The sequence below is a fragment of the Nicotiana sylvestris genome, chromosome 1, assembly GCF_000393655.2.
Source record: "Nicotiana sylvestris chromosome 1, ASM39365v2, whole genome shotgun sequence".
In the NCBI taxonomy this organism is placed as follows: domain Eukaryota; kingdom Viridiplantae; phylum Streptophyta; class Magnoliopsida; order Solanales; family Solanaceae; genus Nicotiana; species Nicotiana sylvestris.
This window is the reverse complement of record NC_091057.1, coordinates 156,798,582-156,821,171: the sequence shown is the minus strand read 5'-3', so window position 1 is coordinate 156,821,171 and position 22,590 is coordinate 156,798,582. Positions and strand designations below refer to the sequence as shown.

The following is a 22,590-nucleotide window of genomic DNA, read 5'->3' as shown; positions in this document are numbered from 1 at the left end:
TGATTAATACTGTTTGGCCCAGCTTCAGCACTTTTTTTTGTCAAAAATATTATTTTTCTAAAATTAAGGTGTTTGGCCCAACTTTTAAAGAAAAAAAGATGGTTCTCGGGATAAGCAGAACCAGTTTTGAAGAAGCAGAAAAAAGTAGTTTCTCTTCGAAAGCACTTTTTGAAAAACACTTTTGAGAAAAATACACTTAGAAGCAATTTTTTTAAAGTTTGGCCAAACATCAATCAAACACAAACTGTTTTTTACCAAAATACTTTTGAGAAAAGTACTTTTGACAAAAATCACTTCTCAAAATAAGCTAATTTTTGCCGCTCGGCCAAACGGACTATAAAAAGTTATCTATCAGATGGGATCTCTTTTGGACTTGTCATTACTCAAAGCTGGTTTGATTTAGGGATGGTAACATACGAATTATTTATTACAACTAAATTTTAATTCATGATATTAATTATTATCTCTTCTAATGCTCTTTAAATTCGTCAAAACTTATAAATTGTTCTGTTTTGCTAGAATTTGAGGTATACATCTTGGAACAGTGGCTTCTATTCAAGTGCTTTTTTGTGCGAATTTATCATCGTATTTTTATTTTTAATGACGAAATATAAGAACAACAACAACAACAATAACTCAGTAAAATTTCACAAGTGTAATTTGGGGAGGCTGAATCTTACCCCTACCACGAGGTTGTTTCCGAGACACCCTCAGTTAAAGAAAACAAACATAGATAATAGAATCTGTGAGAGCAACAAAAATCAGAAAAATAATATAAACATGTAGGAAACAAAAAATAGATGAAAAACCAATAACAACAATCACGTTACTAGGAAATACCAGAAAAACGAGAAGAAGAAGAAAAAAATAGAAAATGATCCTTCTTTCACCATTTTCGTGCTCTTCATTTGCACAAACTCTGGTTAAATAAGTCAAAAATTATATGTACAATCAACTGTGAAATATATTTATCACGGTATTTTTATATTTTACTACTAAGCAAATGTGTTTAGTTGGCACAAGTCTAAGTAAGAGAGCTGATTTTATAAACTTGTGCAAGTTAAAATGTCAACTTTTGTATTAAGCTTTCTAAACTAATGTTATTATAGCTAAAAATGTACCTCAAAAAAATATTTTTCTAATTGATGAAAATAATTTCTGCCATAAAGATAAAATTGGCTTTCTTGAAAGTTTCATTTCTTTTTACTTCTCTACTAGTAATATTAATTTACTCTTGTATATCACATGCCAACTTCTTAACACAATCAAAATTTTAAAATAAATTTTCTAGATAACATTTGTTACAGTAAAGCAAATACACCTATTTTTTTTTTAACAAATTTATTTATTTTTATTTAGTTTTTAAGTAGGCAAAAGTCATCTCCTTGGTCCCGTTTTTGATAGAAGAACAGAGAACCCCTCCAGCCTTGTCTCTCTCATCTTCTCCTCCTCCTCTCCATATACATACGACTATATACATACCTATATACACATGTCTACCTATGCAAACATATACGTATAGATTGATGTATCTATCGCAATCAGTTGAACGATTTTGAATTTGCACCCCAAACCCCTCTCTCTTGATCCAGGTAGAATTATCAACCCTAGCTTCGTATATGAAAAGATCAATTTCAACATCAGTTTACGAAGGAAAACCCTAGATTGCGCGAATCGTACTGAGCAATAACTGCTTGTATATAATCCTGAGAGAAAGGAAAGAAAATAGGTTGTAGGCAATATTAGGTTTTGCATTGTTTATATCAGGAGGTGGAAGTTGAATTGAAAATAGCTGAGCTGATTTTGTCGTATATTTTGCTGGATCGAAGTTCGAATTACTGTTGGGTAGCTGTGTATAATTCGTTTCCGGTTTCATTTGAATGGAAGTTTCTGGAATTTAGATAGGTGCTGGCATTGGATTGATGTTTTAGGAATTTGGTATTGGTTTGATCATGTTATGAATTTTGGTCCTTTATTGCAAATTTGGATTAGTTGGAACGTTATTGGATCGCTTTTCTTCTGGGGGTTGATTTGAAAGAAGTTTTGTAGAAGATGGACTTGAATCTCGTTTATTATTGTTGATTGATTTCTTGTATCAAGTTTTTTTTGTGGGTGAAGTATAGCTGGTGCACAAGTTGTTATACGTGGTATTGCACAATGAGCTTGGAGAATGAGGATCGAAGCGCCACCGATCACGTTTCTGAAATTGGTGAAGTCCGGAAGTAATGATTTAACTTTCTTGTTCCATTAATTACAGGGAAAGTTGCAGCTTATTCTATTTTCTTGGAGGTGTTGGTCTGTTATCATTTTTGTTTATTAACTTTTTTAAATGCGAATGTTCTTTGCCATGACCCAGGCATTCAAAAGTATCGTATACAAGAGAGTTTCTTTTGTCACTCAGTCAACTGGAGATTTGCAAGAAGATACCAACTGGTTTTGATCAGTCGATCCTGAGGTAAGAGTGTTTGCATAACGTGCCATTTGCTTGAAATTTAGGAGCAATTAATGTTTTACTCTCCCATATTTTATTGGTATTGCTCTATTAGGTAGTTTTATTTTGGTCGGCATGGAAAGGATTAGTAATGTGCATTTTACAATTTAAATAGTGAGCTTGAGGACACCTCACGTGGCATACAAGACCGCCAAAGAATACCTGGAAGCTTGCCCTCTCAAGGTTTCAGACGTAATGATTATAGTTCGTCTCCACCTACTCGTGGGGATTCTGATGGCAATTCAAGAGGCATTTATGGAAGATGGGAAAGTCGTTCCTCTGGGCGTAGTGATCGAGATAGTGATACACAATCAGATAAAGATTCCGGTACAGCTGATATTCTTTCAGATATAGCTGTTGTCTATGTTATACTTGATTGTTTCAATTCCGAATACATATTTGTATTCTATGTATTATTAATGGGTTGTAAGATTACTGTGGTGGTTGCATAGCATTTCAATCCATGATTTTAAAATTTACTGCCCCGAGACCACAGACTAGGCATTCACATATCCCCTATCTACTTTGTAGTAGAGTTGATTCTTCCAGTGCAGAATTGGTCCTTTGGAAGGGGAGCCTTGCCTAACTGGTAAAGTTCCTGCCATGTGACCAGGAGTTCATGAGTTCGGGCCGTGGAAACAGCCTCTTGCACGAATGCAGGGTAAGGCTGCATACAATGGACCCTTGTGGTCCGGCCCTTCCCCGGACCCTGCGCATAGCAGGAGCTTAGTTTATCGGGCTGCCCTTTAGAATTGGTCCTTTGCATGATCCTAGGCCGTCCAGCATAACACTTGGGATCAAATACGCGTTGTGCCTAACCATAACATAAAATGCTTATTCATGAAATACAATTACGTGGGAGAATACCTTGAGAAAAAACTGCCGCTTCCATAAGACTATTCTGTCTCTTCTTTGGTGTATCCAGAAGCTCTTGGGAAGTTGAAATTTGACAAATTATATATGCTTTCATTACCTGCACGAACAAAGATAGAACTGCAGAATCAATTAGGCAGAAGTGTTGAGGAGGACATGTGGGGGAGCTAATATTAAGATATATTCAACACCTTGGCTATTAAATAGGTATTCAATGTCTGGAAGATATTCTAATTGGTTAATTGGAGCCAAACATCGGGAAAAGGTGACATTTTGTGTTTAGTTGGAAGCAGATGACTAAAGGTTCAGGCCTTTTGATGTGAAACATCCGAGGTGGAGTTGCTGTAACTATTAATGAGGCCTTTGCCCCCGATTGATGGGTCCTTCCTGTTTGTGATCTCATAATGTGAAGCTAATGTAAGTGGCTGTCCCTGAGTAATAGTGAAATAACAAAGGCCATTAATGTGAATAACTGGGACTAATCTTCGCAACCAACTAATGTAGAAAGCTCGGGCTAAGAACCATATGGAATGTTAAGGGGTATTTAATAACTAAGGTTTTCCTAGAAGTTTTCTTTACTAAATAGTAAATATCACTTGCTCACTAGACATGGATGTCGTATTATCTTCATGTTACAAGGATTTACTATAAAAAAAAATAGTGATTTAGGACAAAGGTGTGAGCCTGAATAACTAGAGAGGTCCTGTTAGGAACATCATGTTGTACGTGTCTCGTCTGCCAAGCTTGGTGATGCAGGTACCACCGTCAAATGAGTTATCGGAGGGTAACAGTCCAGGAGTATTGATGCAATCTAAACATAATGCGAGCACACTAACCGCATAAGTAGTACAACGCAGAAAAAGTGTTGATCATATGAAGATTATATTATATGTACGATTTCTTTTAAACCAAAAGAGAATTATGTTACATATACTATCAAGAATTTTTTTCTTCTATTTGTTATTTGAGAACAGATTTAGAGGGTGTTTGGATTGGCTTATTTTAAGTGCTTATTGACTTTTAAGCTCTTTTTTAGTTTGTGTGGTGTTTGGCAAAGATAAAAAGTGCTTAAAAGCACTTACTTTTAGGCATAAAAAGTACAAAAATAAGCCAAAAGCCAAAAGTTGGGTATTACCAACTTATGGCTTTTGGCTTTTAGCTTAAAAGCAACTTTTTATAAGCCAATCCAAACACCCCCTTAGTTGTGAAGATCAAGATCTACTGACTGTTATGAACAATTAAAGTGGTGTATGCAAAGTAGAAAGGAAATGAGACAGTGTAAGACTTAAGAGTAATATCATGAAGAATAATGTCGGAATCGACTTTTCCAAGACAAATGCTAAGGTTAACAAGTGTTGGAATGTCCCACATTGGTTGAGGAATGAACTGTTGTCTCCTTATATTTTCTTTAGCAATTCTCACCTCATGAGCTAGTTTTTTAGGTTGAGTTAGGTCAAAGGTCCATTTTCTTAACTTGGAATCAGAGCCAAACCTATCCTTTTGCTCAGTTTACCCAATATAGGGCCCCTATCCACGCTCCAAATGTCTGGCGTTGCGCATGTAGAGGGGTGTTATAATGGTCCACAATAGTAGAGGGAATGAACTATTGTCTCCTTATACAGTATGATCTTGGGCAATTTGTTCATTTTATGTGCATGTGCATGTGGGTACTAAATGGTAATTTTCCCTTTAAGAAATTTATTTAGCGACATTTTATACAGATCCTGGTAGACGCTACGGGAATCAAGCACGCCGCACTTGGCAGAGTTCTGAGCATGATGGGCTTCTTGGAAGTGGTTCATTTCCCAAGCCATCTGCATATGCATCTGGAGTATCTGCAACTAAGGTCCGAGCAAGTGATAACTATCAGCTTAATAGGAGCAATGAGCCATACCATCCTCCTCGACCTTATAAGGTGAATTTTCACTTTATCATTGCTGTCCAACATGATGAGCACTTGCTTGATCTGCTGCATTTGTCCCATCATTTCAGATTATGCTTTAAAGATCTTTGAGAAGAATTTAACTTATGTCAATTTTATTCTTGCGATACCTTCAGGCAATGCCTCATTCTCGTAGAAACACTGATGCATGCAATGATGAGACCTTTGGTTCAATTGAGAGTGCAAGTGAGGACAGAGTGGAAGAGGAAAGGAGGAGAAGAGGTATTACCTCTTTCAGTAATATCATGCATGGCTCTTACGGTGCTATATATATGTATGCAACTTTGATGAGTTTGTGGACGATTGAGTTTTGATTGACTTTCTCTCAGCTTCTTTTGAGTTGATGAGGAAGGAGCAGCAGAAGACTCTTCAAGAGAAGCAGAAATCAAATGCAGAGAAGCATACAGCTGAGTATGACTCGGACATTTCAGTACTGCTGGAAGATAATAAAAAGGATAGGAGGCTTCTGGACAAGAATGCTGAAGTAGATATAACGACCAGCCAGCCTTGCGCAAGCAATGAATCTGGAAAATCATCTTCCTCTTCACAGAATCTCCCATCTAGACCACTTGTGCCCCCAGGCTTCAAAACCACTGTTTCAGATAAGAATTCTGGCTCAGCAACTTTGAACCATTCATGTTTGACAGAGGTATTTACTTGTACTTCCCTTAGTTTGTCTTCTGTAGAATATAGTTGCACATGAGCCTCAACTCAGGTGCATCATTATTGGAGAGGAAGTAATCCACTCTGCATTGTGCATTAATTAGCCTGGTGAATCCACTAAGCATTGTGCATTTTATTGGCCTGACTTTTAGTGATATTTTCCTCCCTCCCTATCCTAATGATGGACTTTAGGTAACGGATCCAAGGGGGCAGCTGTGGGAAACTGGGAATTGATGATTCTTCTTCTTCCATCTTTGCTCTTTTCTTATTTAATTTACATTATATAAGACCCCATCCCCAAAGCCCTTTTTTATAATGAAGAAATCCCTTGAGTTTTGTTTGAATGGCACTAAGGGGTCGTCCATCTAAACTAGCTCTAGGTTCTGAAGCCCTCAAAGTAAGTGATATTGTCTATGCTTCTCTTGTCTTCCTCTCTGTTTCAATATATAACCCTTTTTTCCTGAAGCTCAATATTCAGGGAGAGACAGGTTTAATGTACTTTTTCGTTCATTGTTCATCTTTTCAAGACGAGCTAGAGACTGTGTGAAATATACACAGATCTCTGTGAGCTGCAATTTTTATTTTTTTTTGTTTTACATTTTTTTTTTTTGGAAAATAAAATTGTATCAACCAACTGGAAGTATTACAACGAAAAAAACTGCAGAACTACATTACAGTTTCAGCAGAACACAACTTTCTCTCCTTAACTTCAGACCCTGGCTAAACACTAAATAGGATAAAAATTCAGGGTTTGCAACTTCTTAGCTATCTTAGGTTTTGCCTGGCCCCGATAGAAGATCTCCTGAACAATAGTTTTGATGATATGCTCAGTACTCCTGCTTTTTCCCTGGAAAATTCTCAAATTTCTTTCTTTCCAAAGATGATACACAGTTGCAACTTTCTTCTTCCTTTTGGGGCTGTCTTCAGCAGTAGGTGATAGGCTGCTGTTAGGCATCCTAATCCTTAATAATGTTTAATAGCTTAGTTTAGTCCCATCTCTTTCTCCCTCCCTCTCTCTCTCTCTCTCCCTATATATATATACACACACAATATATATATATATGTGTGTGTGTGTGTGTGTGTATATATATATATTATGTGCACACACATATAAAATAGATCTTCATGAATCTAAATGATGTTTTCTTTAATTGCCTGCTCTTCATATCACTTTAACAGATAGGAAAGCATGAAACTGAAGAAATTCTATTGGAAGCTAAATCCGACGCCCAAAATGGTATCTGTCAGAGCTTAGAAAGACAAAGTTCCCGAGAAATTAGTTCGTGTGATCAACTTGAACACAAGAGTTTGCATGCTTCAATTCTGAAGAAGAATGACCAAATTGTGAAATTGTCAGTGAACTCAGATGATTCTGACAGGAAATTTAGCATGGAAGATCATTCACGCCGGACTTCAAGTCTAGATTTAAACGAGCCTGCAATTTTGGAACTCAGTGCCCAGAATTCAGGGGGCAAATTTGTTGCGGAGTCCAATATCAACCATTCAACATCCATCCTGGATAAGATTTTTGGAAGTGCCATTGCAAATCTCACCGACTCTGATGCTCCAGTTACGGTAAATATTGTTCATGCTTTATGACTCGGTGTGATATTTGAATCTCGATTTGCTATTCCTAATGCAATCCTGTGAAGCCCCATGACCCTCGTCCTTTTGCAGTTCACCTCAAATTTCTTCATGTTTTCCAAACCACGTAGATTGAAATGGGTTATTATTTGGGATGATCATAATGTTGTTCATAGATTTATGAGTAATTCATTACTGGACTTGCGATTGTTTTCATGAATGCTGTGGTAACATGTCATTTCATCCACACCAAAGATTATGACAGTATCCTTAACATAGGAAAACAATTTTAAAGACGCCCTATTATGACTGGGATTGGTGCAGGAACATATACAATCAATAGGATGGATGTTTTCTTTTATTTTTAATGTGATCTGCAGAGATGCTAGAGATCAGCTTGTCTGTTTGTTTTCCTCTTTTACTGTCCAAGAATATTTAATAAATATTCAGACTTATTTAGTCGTTAAAACTTCTCACTTTCTGGCATCCGTTCTAACTAGTTATTTTTTGGCTCGACCATGTTGTCCAGAATGAAGATAGTAAGCCTAATGACAAATTAGACCCCAAAGCTGTTCAGTCATCAAAATTTGCTCATTGGTTTTTCGAAGAAGGTATATCCATTTCTTTTTTGTTTTCCCCCCTGGGTTTCTTACTGAATCCTATCAAAATCTCTTGAAATCTTATGTAGATGGTCTCATCTCATTTATGTTGTTGCAGAAAGGAAGCTGGAAGATGATTCTTCATCAAGTAGGCCTAGTGATTTGCTTGCATTAATTGTTGGTGGTGATAAAAACAGAAAGCAACCCTTTGAGGGTAATACTTTGGAACAATTACCATCAGAATTCTCCTATCAAAGTCTTGAGCCTACAAGTAAGTTTGTCTCGAATTTACCTTCTTCACTGCTTGGCGGGCCTGAGCTTGTGTATAAGTCCAGTAAAAGGGGGGCAGCGCCGACGATCCTTACTTGTGAAGACCTTGAACATACAATGTTGTCAGAGTTCAGCGAAAAAAAGTCTAATTCACAGCCACAAGGCTCGAGTACTAATCACACAAAGACTGAAAAACCTGTAAATGTGGATAGCCAGGCATCTCAGCACCTCCTTTCATTATTACAGAAGGGGCCAAATCTTGGAAATGTGAAACAGAGGTCCAATGCTGGCATTGAATCATTGGAGGCACATGGTGAGACTACCGTGCAAGACAGATCTAAGAAGGAAGATAACAATAGTCATGTTTCAGGGAATACACTTACTCTTGAATCACTTTTTGGAACTGCTTTTATGACGGAATTACAATCTGCGCAAGCTCCAGTTTCAATTCAGAGGATTTCAGTTGGTTCTGGACTAAATGATTCTCAGGAAACTCAAAAGTCGTCATTGCCTAGTTCTGATGATACCCTTTCTTCTTCGATAATTGATGATATTGGACTGAGAGGAGCAACGAAGGAGAATAACGTCTTACCTTCAAATTGCAGAGATCACCCAAAGCTGGATAAGGCAGAAAACTGGTTGGGATTCAATGATTCTTCGTTTGAAGTCAACTCCTTAAAGCGCCAAACTGAAGCGCTGTCCAGAAATGGTGATTATCGGGCTGGTGAATTTCGTCTACCTGAAGGAGAGAGCTTATTTAGTGTTGGTGATCCTTTGGTATCCCAGGTCCCAATGCCAGCAGGAAATATGAGTAAAGGTGACCTGGTGACTGTTAATTCAGTTGGCAGTGATCAAAGGTCTTTGGTGGGTCCAGGGGCACTACCCTTTCCACGAGTTTCTCATGACCAGATTGAGTCTGAGATGCTTTTTCACCATCTTCGTGCTCAACCATCATCTTCTCAGTTTCATCCTTTGCAAATGAGTCAAGGGAAACCATTACTTCATCCATTGGATTCTCGTCCTGCACATTTGAACTCTCAGATTTTCTCTGGTCCAGAGGGCATGATTCAGCACGATGCTCTTCCTGGTCATCAGTTTGCCGGAAGTATAATGAGACCTCCATTTCACCATCCGAATGCTAGGGTGACAGGATTTGATCTTCCTGCTCATCATCCTATGTTGCAGCAGATGCAAATGTCTGGAACTCACCCCCCTCATCTGCTCCATGACCGTCTAAACGGTGGTCCAGTTTCTTCACATTCCAGTAATCAGGCTGCTGGCGTTGTGCATGAAGCTAACCCGATGCAAGGGTTCCCTTTTACGCCTCACCAAGTCAACATTAATGGACTTGGGATGCAAGTTCCAGGTAAAGCCTTGATGTGCCGTCTCTACTGCTCCATGTCTGTGTCTTGTTCTTCTTTGGCTGACACCTCAATATTATGTTGCTCATCTCTGATCTTGCTCAAGTTAAAGCAAAGAGTTTCTTGATCTTTGCAACAGCTTCTGCTTATTTCTTAGTTCTATTATCGCAATGTTGATATTGCTTTCTTTCCTGCTATCCCCTGTCTGCACCATCTCACTAACATGGTTTACTGATGGCAAAGACATAAGCCTGAATTGCAGCTTGTTAGGATTTTTACTCCGTTAGTTACTGCCTCCATACACATAACTGTTAAATGTATTTCCACAACTTACTCATTTTTCGAAGGCTCTCTTTCCTGTTAGGCTTTGAGTTGTTATCAAGTCGAAATTTATGATTAACATGACCAAGTGGTATGCTTTCCATCAGTAGCCTTAGCTTGCCCTGGAAAACCTGTAGAATAGTAAATCATTTCTCCTCAAAAGAAGTAGGTATCTGCTTGTTCTTTTTCCTTTCCTTTTCTGCAGAGTTGTTTTCGTGGTATACTGGTGTTACTACTCCCCCCCCCTTCCTAATTGCTACAAATTACTCTGTTTGCTTTTGAGGCTTGATCAAGTAAATGCTATCCCCATGGCCACTTCTTTTCTGGATGCTATGTCTCAAGATTTATACCCTGCTGAATATCATTGGACGCTAAACATCTAGAACATATTAGAATATATTGTGCACATATCATGCATTCTTAAAAAGGGTTTGCACTTAGTCCTTTAATTGGTGCTACTTTTCTGATTGAGGATGAATACTCTATCGATGTTCTACACTGTTCGAGTTTACATTATATTCTTTTCGTCCTCAGGTCCAGATATCAACAGCAGAAACAATCATCCTGAGGCCCTGCAAAGGCTTATTGAGATGGAGCTTAAGGCTTCAAAGCAGAATCACACTTTTCCTGCTGGGCGTGGACAGGGGACGTACAGTCACGAGCTTGACATGGGATTGCGATATAGATAGTTGGCCATGTAAGGTTAACATTTTTCATGCGGTACTCATCTACCATCACCTATGTGCAAGTATTTGGTAAACATATCAGGGGAAATGACATAAGTCTTAGATTCTACTTTCTGGGTACTTTGTGGGGGTGGGTGGGTTAGTGTCATCTACATACGCCAGTGACGAGTGACTGGAAAGGGCCTCTGTATCCACAACTCTTACTATATTGTGCAAACATGGTTGTGCAATTTTTCAGTTCATATTTATCTTTCTTGTGTTCCTAATTTAGTTGTTGCCTGCTCTCTTCCCTTTTTTATTTTTCTCTGGCATCACTGGAATCCTCATTATAGTACTGGAGTTAACCAATTTCAAAGTGGTGGGACTCGGTTGTTGAAGAATTTCATTCTATTGAAGAGTCGTTTTCGATTTCAACTCTTGTACACTTATTTTCACATCTTAAAAGTACTACTAATCGTTTGATTTGATTTTTAAACAATGCTATTGAAGTCAAAAAATGTTCTAGTTAAGAGTAAGGAAGTAAAATATTTATTTTAACTGAACAATTGACGAATTATCTCCCCTATGATTGATCAATGAACGTCCCCGTTTTAAGTTTTATTAGGTAAAACATAGTATTATCAAGTAAGAAAGAAAAATTAGGCAGATTGCCACATTCTCTACGTCCTTACCCGGTTACCCTTCTTCTTTAGTAAGATATTTCTTCGTTAAATTATTTTCTTTAACGAATAACTGTAAGGTTTCCCCAAAGGCAACTAATTATCCAAGAGTCTAATGTCTAGTGCAATAACGAATAATCACAATTCAACGAGGTGAATTAATACTCAGTAATATGTATATATGATGGAGAAAAAAAGAATTTATATTCGGTAATATAGCCGTTTTCGATATAAAGCTTGCCCCAGCTGATGGCCTTTTTCATCCCATTTACGCCCCCACCAAAATTTGTTACTCCTTCATAACATTTTGCTTTATCATAAGGTGGAAATTACCATTATTATTACTTTTCCTCTAGTGATGCTTGAATGTAAATTTAATATAAATATACTTCCTTCGCCTAAAAGGAAATTACAATGCAACTATTTGAGGAGTTCAATTTTTTATTTTTATTTTTAAGTGTGACTTTTTCAAACATTATTTAAATACAAAAAATTTGCAATTTATTTTTTTTTTGGATAGTTTCTATATGTTAATTATATTTAAATCTTTTACTTTTGCGAAAATAAAAAATCACATTGAAAATTAAATGAATTAAAGTTATATATAGAGTTATACACAGAGCCGTCTTGTGGCCTAGTGAATTACGTCTCCCATTGTGTTACTTTGGCGGCAAAGCGCAGTCTGATTGAAGAGAAAGGCACATTCTCTCTCATTGGTAATCCTCCTTTCCTCTAGAAAATAATTTCGTTACTGTTACTGATCATCTCTCATGGTAAGTTACCCATTAATTTGTGTATCCATTGGCTTGTAGTACTAGTTTTCATTAACTACTAATCTGTATTTTCAAAAAGAATAAAGCAGATTCATGTTTGAATTCGAACTACCTATTGACTTAGTGCAGTTCTACATTCAGAAAAACTAGGGTTTTAATTTCTATTTTTCTTCTTCTTGCATCGTTAAACAAGTCAGGAAAAACCCTAGATTTAAACCCCTTTCAAAATTGCAGGTTAAGTACTACTACCAAGCAAGCATGGTGCGTACAAAAGTAGAGATCAAGAGAATAGAGGATAAAGCTAAAAGGCATACCACTTTCACCAAACGTCGACAAGGTCTTTTTAAGAAAGCTAAGGAGTTGGCCAAAAGATGCGACGCTCAAGCCGCTGTTATCACGTTTTCTTTGGCCGGCAACGTCTTTGCCTTCGGCCATCCTTCTGTTGACGACGTCGTAAACCGTTATATTGCCGCCACGTCAGCTCCTGAAGAAGGCAATGAAATTCCGGTTCATAAAGAGGCTGAAAAGAAGGATAAAGATGTAGTGATTGAGAATAATGTGGATCAGGAAGATGAAGAGACGACATCGTTTGAGTTGCCGGTTGGAGATATGGGTATGGAGGAATTGGAGCAGTTAGAGGTTGCAATGGTGCAGATAAAAAAGAAAGTTGTTGATAGAATAAATGGGATAATTTCAAGCTCAAAGGATGAGGACCTTGGATTGCCATATACAGGTTTAACGTTGAACTGAATATACGTAGTTCTATACATATATCAAGAATTTAGAGACATTAGTGGATTCTTTAGCTTCAGTATTATATAGATGTGATTTGCATGCAAGCTAGGATTTGATTTTAATTTTTCTCTTTAGAGGGGTCAAGGTAGATTTTGATTAGTTCCCCAATTAATACATGTTCTTAGTAGTGAAAGGTGCAATTACAAAGTAAAGTTCCTGAGTCATATTGTGGTATCATTTGATTTGTGCTTAGTGTACGCGTTATTGCTGGTGTACTGATGCAAAAGTAACAACAAAAAGAAACCGAAGAAAATGATAAAGGAAAAGTTGATCTAACGTATTCCGGTGAATCGTGATAAAGCGATCAAATGTTTTTGATGTATACTCTTACGAAAATGCGATCTTTAACACTGTTCAACAAATTGTTTTTAACATGAAATTCGTTGGCTGATTCTCCAATTTTATCCGATATGGTTCAAAAATGTACTGGTCAATCCCTTCAATTTTTGGCTAAAGGACCCAGATTAATGTGTATAGGCATCTACTTGGTCACATTAGCTTCAAACAAATGGCCTAAAATGCATTGATATCTTACAATACTCACTGGAGTTTGTTTTTCTCTGTAACTGAAGCATTCTCCACCTTTAACACTATTTATGCTCCTTGCTTTCTTTCCACCTTACACAGTTTTTATCATTTAGGTGACTGATCTATTTCTTCAAAACCACAGTTTCGATTTCCGTTCTTCTCAACATTGCCAAACAGTATGCCAAACACACTGCTACAAACGTGTCTAACCTATTACATTTTTAGGACAAAACCCATGAAGGCACCTATTACATTTTTAGGACAAAACCCATGAAGGCACACCCCTCAACAATATACAACACAAGCCCTACGCCATCTACCTATAATACAGCACAAACATATACTACTCTCCACAAGTACATACAAGCCCTCAAAGTGTATCTCTACTCCCGCATTGTCTTTCCCTAAAAGTATATACAGAATGGAGCTGGAAACACTGCGAACAACTTGCAAGTTTGAACCATATAAACAGACTAGATACACAAGCTGCACGTGTTTGCATCACGCTGCCCTCTCTTCTGTCTCCACCAGGTATATGCAATGACCACGCATCTTCTAAAACTTCCTCCAGATTCCTAGACAGCTCGGATTGCATTCTCTCTAAAATCAGTTTTTATAGGATGGTCCATTTTATCTTTTTCAGCGCCCAAGCCATACGATGAGAGCAACCTCCTCTGCACAAAGCATGAGAAAACGAATTAAGATAAACAATGGATAATTGACTAACTCACTTAGCTTTCATGCTATGCAACATTTTATCCTAGTTAAAATTACAGTATGGTGATATAGCTAGGCCAACGGATGAACTAGGGACCAAACAGATCTCATTGTTGCTTCGTCTCGGAGTGTACTGGAAAGCTACTACCTCAAAAATAGACCAATGGATGAAGGTCGTTAAAATTCAGCACAGCAGCGAAACTCCATTTCTTAGTTCGTTTTGACTTCTCTCTCTCTCTCTCAATATCCATTTGTTCTTTTTACTTTCTTCACGAAAAGAGAAATAAAAAAAGATTGCATATGCGCTGAGCCCGAGCCATGTCAAACTCAAACCTCCATTAATAGAACCTTAGAAAACAACACCTGCTCAGCTCAACTTGGCTTTTATTTTGTAGAATTGGACTTGGTGTCTCAACACTAAAAAGTATTGCAACAACAGGTACAAGAAGATACTACAAAGAAAATTAGACTTAACCAGTACTATCAGAAACCATAATAAAACAGAAGAATAATCCCTCCCTTAAAAAGACCAAAGTGCAATTCCTCCAGCTCTATCACTATTTTGAGATTTCTAATTAGATCACATAAGCCTTTACCGATTAAGAAAGATGTAACTGATTGATTGAAACTCACGTGATCCTCAAATTCAGGGCTCAATAAATTGAAGGACAGATTCTTCATCAACATCAGTGCCTGTAAACCAACAAAACAGTACATTTCAGTCAAGTGACAGATGAAGCAATTCATAGACTAACATGTCAACATGGCAGCATGCAGTAGTGTATCTGAGGTCTGATAAAAAGAAGTTCACGTCCACCATAATCTGAAGAATCTAACACTCCAGGAACCAAGACCTTACTTACAGTTTGCAGATGAGAGAGAGAGAGAGAGAGAGAGAGGAGAAAGGATAAAACAGGATAAGATTTTGCTATCTTAAAAAGACAAATCTATAGGAAAAAAGAAGTTTGTAATGATCATGTCTGTCGATCGCAGTGTAACTGTCTAAATGTCAAATGTACCTAAAGATGCTGTAAAGGGATGATTCTGACACCTCTGATACTAGCACCAACTCTACTAAGAGAGGCGGTCAGGTACTCAAGAAAGGGAGTGTGCTGAGTTGTATACACAAGCACAAAACACTGAACCTCAGCGTCCTAAAAAGCATGCATTGTTGCCTTTCAAAATTTTGACTTTTTATTGTTCTAGGACATGCATTTCAAAGTGTACAATAGATCAGGAAAGTGCTTTTTTCCCTTCAGTTTTGTGCAATATTGAACAAAACAAAATTGATAGGTTTCAGAGGCTCCCACTAATATGAAGTGCATAGGGGCTGATGATCTAATACTAATTGGAAATAATAGAGATTCGTCGTTGGCCAGTTGTAATGTCTAATGCACACATCTAACTCAGTTATTTCCTGGTATAAAAAATTTCTCCATCTTCAAAACTTTGAAAAGTATTTCATCTTTGCTTAGCCTGCCCAACGACACACATTTCGACTGTGACCTATAAAATTAACCATTCAAGTTCTTCCACCATGGTAGACAAAGTAAGTCATTCCATTTGGGATCAGAAGAGCATTATCTAAGACCCATCTCTCTGCTCCCTCTCGTTGTTCACAACTTTACACATGTGAGATGCAAACTGGATCTATCTAACATTATATGTGTCTCTGCTAAACTAATTCCCACATACCGTCTGAACATCTATGGGGTCCATCTTTTTTAGCCTCTGTAAGTGGTCCCTCGTACTTGGATCAAAGACACTGCCAATGAACCTGTAAACTTGTGCAAAGTCTGGCATAACTGCAATTGAAAAAGGAAAGGAGAACAAATCAAATATATTGAATTGATAAAATATTCTGCACAGAAAAATAACTGCAAAGAAAGAAGCGGTAATCTCTGTAATCTCTGTCTTGGTACTGCAATATATCCTTTTATTGGCACGAACTAAATGAAGATAAAATAAAGGTTATAGGGAGACAGAAGTAGCCTTTTCCCCCCATCTGATTACAAGTCATACAGGGAAAAGAAAAGCATCAAATACTCTCAAATTTGCTCCCCTTTGCTCTAACGGACTGAATGGACCCAACTACTCGTATATTTTGTAAATGTACCTACAGCTGTAAACAAGTACATTGATCATGTGTGGTAAGATCCACATGATATGAGAAACACATTTTCTCAATCTCATCCTAACAACCCTCTTTTCCCAGGAGTATCTCCCTGGATCCCCCAAGAATTTCCAGTACTTTTCACTTTCTTCTCTCTTTTCCTGCTTGTGACTGATTTTTAACCCATGAACCTTTGCATAAATACCACGTTACGTAAAAGAAAGGTTGATGACAACACTACAGAAAATTCTTGTTGGATATTGATACAACATAATATGTCTGATTACTCCAATAAGTTCACTGAAGATTCTCATTGGGCTGTCTCTAAACTACCACTAAAACCAGTACGGATTGCGACCAAGTGCTTCATGATGTCACCAGCTTTAATTTTGCTATGTGATCAAGTAGATTCAAGCTAAGATGATAAGAGCTAAATCAAGTGGAGTCCTAGAGTTATCTACAAGGCAGAGCATGAGAGAGGTAGGACATGAAAAACTTCCCAAGTAGGGGCAGCCAGAGTTGAGGAAGAGAGGCATAGCAACTTTTTGTTTCTTTTAACAATGAAAAGGTGGCATTTCAAATTTGAACGCGGGGAGAGATGAGAAAAGTAACATAAAAAGATAGCACAATTATGATACCTTTAATACAGCATATAATTAACCAGACTCCATATAGAAGTCACCTTTGTCCTTCTGTTAACAATGAAAAGCTGGTATCTTGCATTTGAAAGAGTAGGGAAAGATAAGAAAAGGAACTAGAAAGATACCATGATTATGATACCTCTGGTACTGCATATCATGTAACAGACCCCATATAGAATCTAACAAAGAAAAAATGGAGATCAATATCTGTGCTTAACAGATGACAAAATGCATAGCTTACACACTGATGATATCTTGAATTTTTTGGTACAAACAGCAAATCATCAGCATGCTTGTCTTGGTATCTCTTTTTTTGTCAATTGCATTTGTCAAGCAGAATAGTCGACTGTGTGATTGACATTCAAGGATCAATCTTTGGACAACTTCTAAGAGACATTTAGAATACAATAATCAATCCTCTTGTGACATTTCCCACACAGTATATTTGCTTCAATAACTACTGACTACACTAACGTTCCACTGTTATCACAAATTGGAGTGTTTTTTTTTTAACTCATTATTTCAGGTTGCATTTTCAGTTTCCCTCCATGTCCAGAAGTTGAAAGTAGCGAAGATGAGAATGCTGAGATGGATGTGTGGGCATACTAGAAGAGATAAGATTAGGAATGAAGATATTTGGGAAAAGATGGGAGTGGCCTCCGTATTGGACAAGATGCGGGGAGCGAGTCTGAGATGGTTCGGGCATGTGAAGAGGATGTGCCTAGATGCCCCGGTGAGGAGGTGTGAGACGTTGGCCATGGGGGCGGTCTAATGAGAGGTAGAGGCAAGCCAAAGAAGTACGGGGGAGAGGTGATTAGGCAAGACATGGCACATTTGCAGCTTACCCAGGACATGGTCCTTGATAGGAGCGTGTGGAGGTTGAAAATTAGTGTAGAAGGTTAGTAGGATGTTAAGCATATTCTCTTTTCATGCCTTTAGTATCATCATCACTCTCATAGTTTCTTATACATCTCTATTACTACCGGTTGTTTTTTTGGTTTGGTTGTCTTATTATCATGTTGTTGTACTACTTTTTTATATGGCTTCTCCATTGATGTATTTCTTTTCATTTATATTGTTACTATGCTATTTTCGAGTCAAGGGTCTCTCGGAATAACCTCTCTACCTTCACAATGTAGGGGTAAGGTCTGCATAAACGCTACCCTCCCCAAACATTAACACTGGTTTTGTTGTTGTAGTATTTTCAGTTTCCCAAATAACAGTTTTTTCCTCCAATGAAGCGCCTGACTTCCACCCAAAGATAAGTCTTTTTCCACCAGTATATAACTCTAAATAATGACTGAAACTAGCATCAAACTCCAAAAGACAACTAATTCGACTGCGGCATTTCTACAAGCATTCCACAATCCATCCTAAGCCCACCAATGGTTAAAACTCAGTTTAGGTCTAACTGGCGTATACCACTTAGGTTAGAGGAGGAAAGTCATTATCAAGCCTAACAGGGCAGAAGAGATTGCTTTTGATATATCATACAGTTCTTATGAGTGTATCGCATCAGGTTAGTGGGCGCTAACATGAACTGACACTTTCTTTAACAAGCCTATGCATGTTCCTTAGAGATATATGAAACTTGTTCCAATTATTATATGCACCAAAAGCATGATGAAACAAGATAGGACCTAAGTAGTACGTTACTTTAAAATGAATAATTCATCAGCTTACACTGAGCCAGATCACCGGCACATCCTGAGAATGGGGAATCTTTCATAAAATTACACCTTTTAACCCAAAGAGAATACACACCTTTCATTTGCTTCTTGCTCTCCTTTTGGGCATTGCTCTCTTTAGTCGTACAAATCCTAGGCATGCTCTCGTTACTGCTGCTGCTGCAATTTTGCACGACTCCTCCACTGGATAATTGTGCGTCATCTGAGAATAACAAAATTCAACCTGTAGTTTTTCTTGAACAAGTCTGTTCAAATTACATATATCTCCTTAATCAGCAGACAAATACCTTTTCTCATGTGTGTTGTGCTGATAGCAGGCACATTGTCGTAAGTCCAGGGAGAGAAATTAATTGTATTTCCAGGCACTGCTAGAGAATCAGGCCCGATACCAAATCCTGGTTCAGGCAAAGCTCCTGGAGGTTGAAATTGGATGCTGCCAACTTGGGACAGAACTGTTGCAGGCAGATACAACAATGCAAGCAACAATTAGTTTCAGCCCAGTATCTTGTAACAAACAAAACAGATGAAGGATATTGTCCCTACCCTTTTTAGGAGCTTTTTGTGGATAAGGATGAGCTGCTTTTCTCTTTGGGCGCGGGGGAGGTACATGTTCACTTGTCCCACTCTTCTGGACCTTCAGAAAGTATTTCTGCGCATGGCTACGTATCTGCATAGCTTGCTTTTTAGCATATTGACATATATCAAAATATACAGCATATTTCGTTAAGTGTGCCCAAATATGTGAAGCAACTGGCACTATGTTTGCCCCCAGATATTAAGCCGATGCTAGCTTGTCCTGACATACAACAGTTGTTTCTCTTCCAATAATTCTTGTATACTCTAGCTAAAAGAGAACACATTCGGGAAACTATGTGAAGATTGCTCCTCATCAACTACAATGATGTGTATACTATTAAGGGCTCTTGTAAACGTGTGAGAAGTTATTGAAATGACAAGCTTTTAACTAAGCACACTTTCTAAGCAGATTGCCTTGGGCCAGCATAAGATAAACAAAAAATAAGGAACAAAGACTCCGATGATTCTCTTAACTAGAACGGACTCGAACACAAGTATCATGTGAAATGCAGATGGGCAAGAAAGAAATAACAATATTGAGAATATCTTTTATCGAACAATTATATATATATATATATATATATATATATAAGTTATTGCATGTTCGCAATAACTTTCTCTTTTGATAAAGGTAAGATATTATTGATAAACAAAAAGAACTAAGAAAGTGCAATAGAAGTCTAAAAGTTGTGCAAAGCATGTCTAACAGAACATTACATCATTTACAAAAGCCTGGTTGCACCAAAAGGATAGAAGAATAATAGACCGATGTTTAAGGCTAAGTACATTTTCCTTTTTGCCTTAAAAAATTCTAAAGTTCCTTTCTAACCACCTGTCCACCAAATGGCAGCAGGAAGATAGGGGTAAGTTTGAGCCCAAAGAAAACGTTAGGGGCATTTGTAGCCCAAAAGGTTAATGGAGGGTATTTTGAGACATTTTCAATACGTTAGGGCCATTTTTGGCCCTTTTCCGATTTTAGAAAAGCAAAAAATGCACAACTAGAATCTAACTTCTCTTAGGAATCAAAATATTCTCTCAATCTGAAGGTAAATTTTAGCCAGATAATTAGATACGGTTCTTTCTTCTCTATAGAAAACATCAGATGTCAGATATTCTTTCAATCCACAAAAACAAAGAATAAATAAACAAATAAAAACCATCTGCTTAACAAATTACCTGGATAACAGTCTTCGACCCAACAAATGCTTCAATCTTTTTCCAATCACGATCGAAGCTGAAAGAACAATAGGCACAAACTATTAGGATATGCATTCTCTGCAACTCTTAAATTGAGATTTCAGAATAGAGACTATCCTATGATCCTAAGCTAGACCTTGAAAACTATCCCAGCCTTGTTTTCTCATTAATCTTGTTCAACTAGAGGTTGTGAGTGTTAAAACATAGCTAGCACAGGAAGATCTGCAAATTATAATATAGTCTACGACAGAATAATCACTTGAAAGACTTCTTGCTTATGACATTAAGGTTTGATTTTAGTAAGTGCATAACATCACATATGGAATGATGAGCTTTTCTTCTCGGCTCCCACTTCTCCCTCCGTTGAAACTTGACCAATAGATGGTTCCTATCCACAGTAGACTAATTTTTTTTCTTTTTAATAGTAGGTAGCTTTGACAGCCTACTTAAAATCAGTGCCACTAAGACAGACTTTGCATTTATGATGTTGCATATGTTAGAGTCGTATCCCCCTAATTCTAAATTTATGATCATCATAGTTGCAATATTACTCCTTACCTCTGGTATCTAGCTTTCATTATAATAAGCATGTACCGTCAATGACAATTGGGGACAGTGAGCTATATTCAAAATGGGATAATGAGTTCTTCCTGATTCCCACTTTCCATCCCCTGAAGCTGGTCAGGAGGTGGCGCCCATCTGGTATATCACTAAGACTACCTAATTTTTAATAGGTAGATTTTGCCTCCAGGACAACTTTGCATCAGATAACTTTTTTTTCTTTTCGTATAGACTTTGTATCGACATATTATCACTTAAAATTTGGTCCTTGTCCACATAATTCAGAGCTCCTGTGTGCATCTTTGCTGTCCAATACTCCCCTTGTCTCTTCAAAAGTGGACTTTACTTCACTTAATTCCCTTTGTAAATGTTAGGAGTCCTAAGTCATCCAAAAGTGATATGCAACTGCGGTTCCATTGTTCTGCTCTAATTTAACTCACTTGCCTGTCTCCATGCTATTAATTTTTACTTCTCTTTGAAGAGACTCATTTTCTCCATTTGAAAAGACAAAAAAGAAACTACACCACTAAACCAATGTTACAACAATTACCCATTTCATCAACATAGTATAACCCAAAAAGTGCAACGCCACCATTTTTACCTCATTCCTCCTCAACTTTCTCAAGAACATCAAGTATTATTTAAACACACACATACACGCAAAACAAGCCGACAAGGAAGAAACATCAGCAAACACAAACAAGTATAGCGAGCAAAAAAGAGAGAGAGAAAAACTCACAGCTGAAGAGCTTCAAGAAACTTGTCATGTTCCTGCTCAGTCCAGCTCTCTCTAGACTTGGTAATTGTATAGGGCTTCCGGGTCTTCTTGTTATGGTCATCGGGTACAACTGAACCCGTACTCGAATTTAAATTCCCAAGTGTACCTGCTCCATTAGAACCAGATTGTATCGGATGCAAACCCGGAAGACCCATTTTCGTCGGATCCCCTATGTAGTAGAAATCTTGACCCGCTGGTGGTGTTGGGTATACAGACACCATATGTGTAACTTGTAGCTCTATCAACCAAAATTTCTGAAACGCTACAGCAACTTTAGAGGTTTGTGTGTGTTATCTGTGTGTGTGTTTCTGATTTATTTCTGGTCGTGAAAATGAAACAAGAGAGAAAGGCCATTTACATATGGAGTGTCTGATAGAGAAACGACGTAACCGACATTATTGTAATGGAGGGAAATTTGCGATCGAGGACGTCCACGTGTAGTAAACTGGAAGGTGGAGATGGGTTTCGCATCTCTTGACAAATGGCAGGTTCTAGAATTGTCCTAGGTCGTTAAAAAGATTTCATTTTCCAACTTTCATTTACTAGTTTCTTTTTTTTTCTCGATTTAATCATCTATTATTCAAATTCAAATAGTAAACCACATCAATCCGAATTTTGGTTGAATATAATAACAAAGGAATTATTTTAATCTTAAATATTTTTTTCAAAAAATCAAGAATTGAGTTTGCTAATTCATCTTTTGTTAACTCTAAGAAGGCGCCATTGTTTTAGCCCATTGGCTCCTCAGGACTTCAGCTTATAAACAGTACAGCT

At 37.5% G+C, this 22,590-nt stretch overlaps 3 protein-coding genes across 6 annotated transcripts; 2 read left to right on the top strand and 1 right to left on the bottom strand.

Moving 5' to 3' along the window:
- The first annotated feature begins 1,390 nt into the window (after positions 1–1,390).
- On the top strand, positions 1,391–11,056 carry LOC104226081 (uncharacterized). Its single transcript, XM_009777968.2, has 10 exons — positions 1,391–2,222; positions 2,357–2,455; positions 2,607–2,818; positions 5,086–5,279; positions 5,423–5,528; positions 5,636–5,955; positions 7,149–7,544; positions 8,083–8,164; positions 8,271–9,788; positions 10,639–11,056. The coding sequence occupies exons 1-10, from the start codon at positions 2,158–2,160 to the stop codon at positions 10,791–10,793; spliced, it is 3,147 nt and encodes a 1,048-aa protein (XP_009776270.1). The 5' UTR covers positions 1,391–2,157; the 3' UTR covers positions 10,794–11,056.
- Positions 11,057–12,080: 1,024 nt separating this feature from the next.
- On the top strand, positions 12,081–13,191 carry LOC104226080 (agamous-like MADS-box protein AGL61). 2 transcript variants are annotated; one of them, XM_009777967.2, is made up of 2 exons: positions 12,081–12,165; positions 12,457–13,191. In XM_009777967.2, exon 2 carries the CDS (start codon positions 12,481–12,483, stop codon positions 12,970–12,972), a length of 492 nt encoding a protein of 163 aa, XP_009776269.1. In that variant the 5' UTR covers positions 12,081–12,165; positions 12,457–12,480; the 3' UTR covers positions 12,973–13,191. The 2 variants fall into 2 exon arrangements, with proteins under 2 accessions (XP_009776269.1, XP_009776268.1); XM_009777966.2 differs by having other exon boundaries at positions 12,121–12,222.
- A 479-nt stretch (positions 13,192–13,670) lies between these two features.
- On the bottom strand, positions 13,671–22,189 carry LOC104226078 (protein REVEILLE 6). Of its 3 annotated transcripts, none has more exons than XM_009777964.2 (9): positions 21,778–22,189; positions 20,457–20,514; positions 19,248–19,371; positions 18,992–19,156; positions 18,781–18,906; positions 17,142–17,195; positions 15,958–16,067; positions 14,859–14,955; positions 13,671–14,219 (listed from the first exon to the last, which is right to left on the bottom strand). In XM_009777964.2, the coding sequence occupies exons 1-9, from the start codon at positions 22,035–22,037 to the stop codon at positions 14,185–14,187; spliced, it is 1,029 nt and encodes a 342-aa protein (XP_009776266.1). In that variant the 5' UTR covers positions 22,038–22,189; the 3' UTR covers positions 13,671–14,184. The 3 variants fall into 3 exon arrangements, with proteins under 3 accessions (XP_009776266.1, XP_009776265.1, XP_009776267.1); XM_009777963.2 differs by having other exon boundaries at positions 14,896–14,955; positions 21,778–22,187; XM_009777965.2 differs by lacking the exon at positions 17,142–17,195 and having other exon boundaries at positions 14,896–14,955; positions 21,778–22,186.
- Positions 22,190–22,590: the final 401 nt, after the last annotated feature.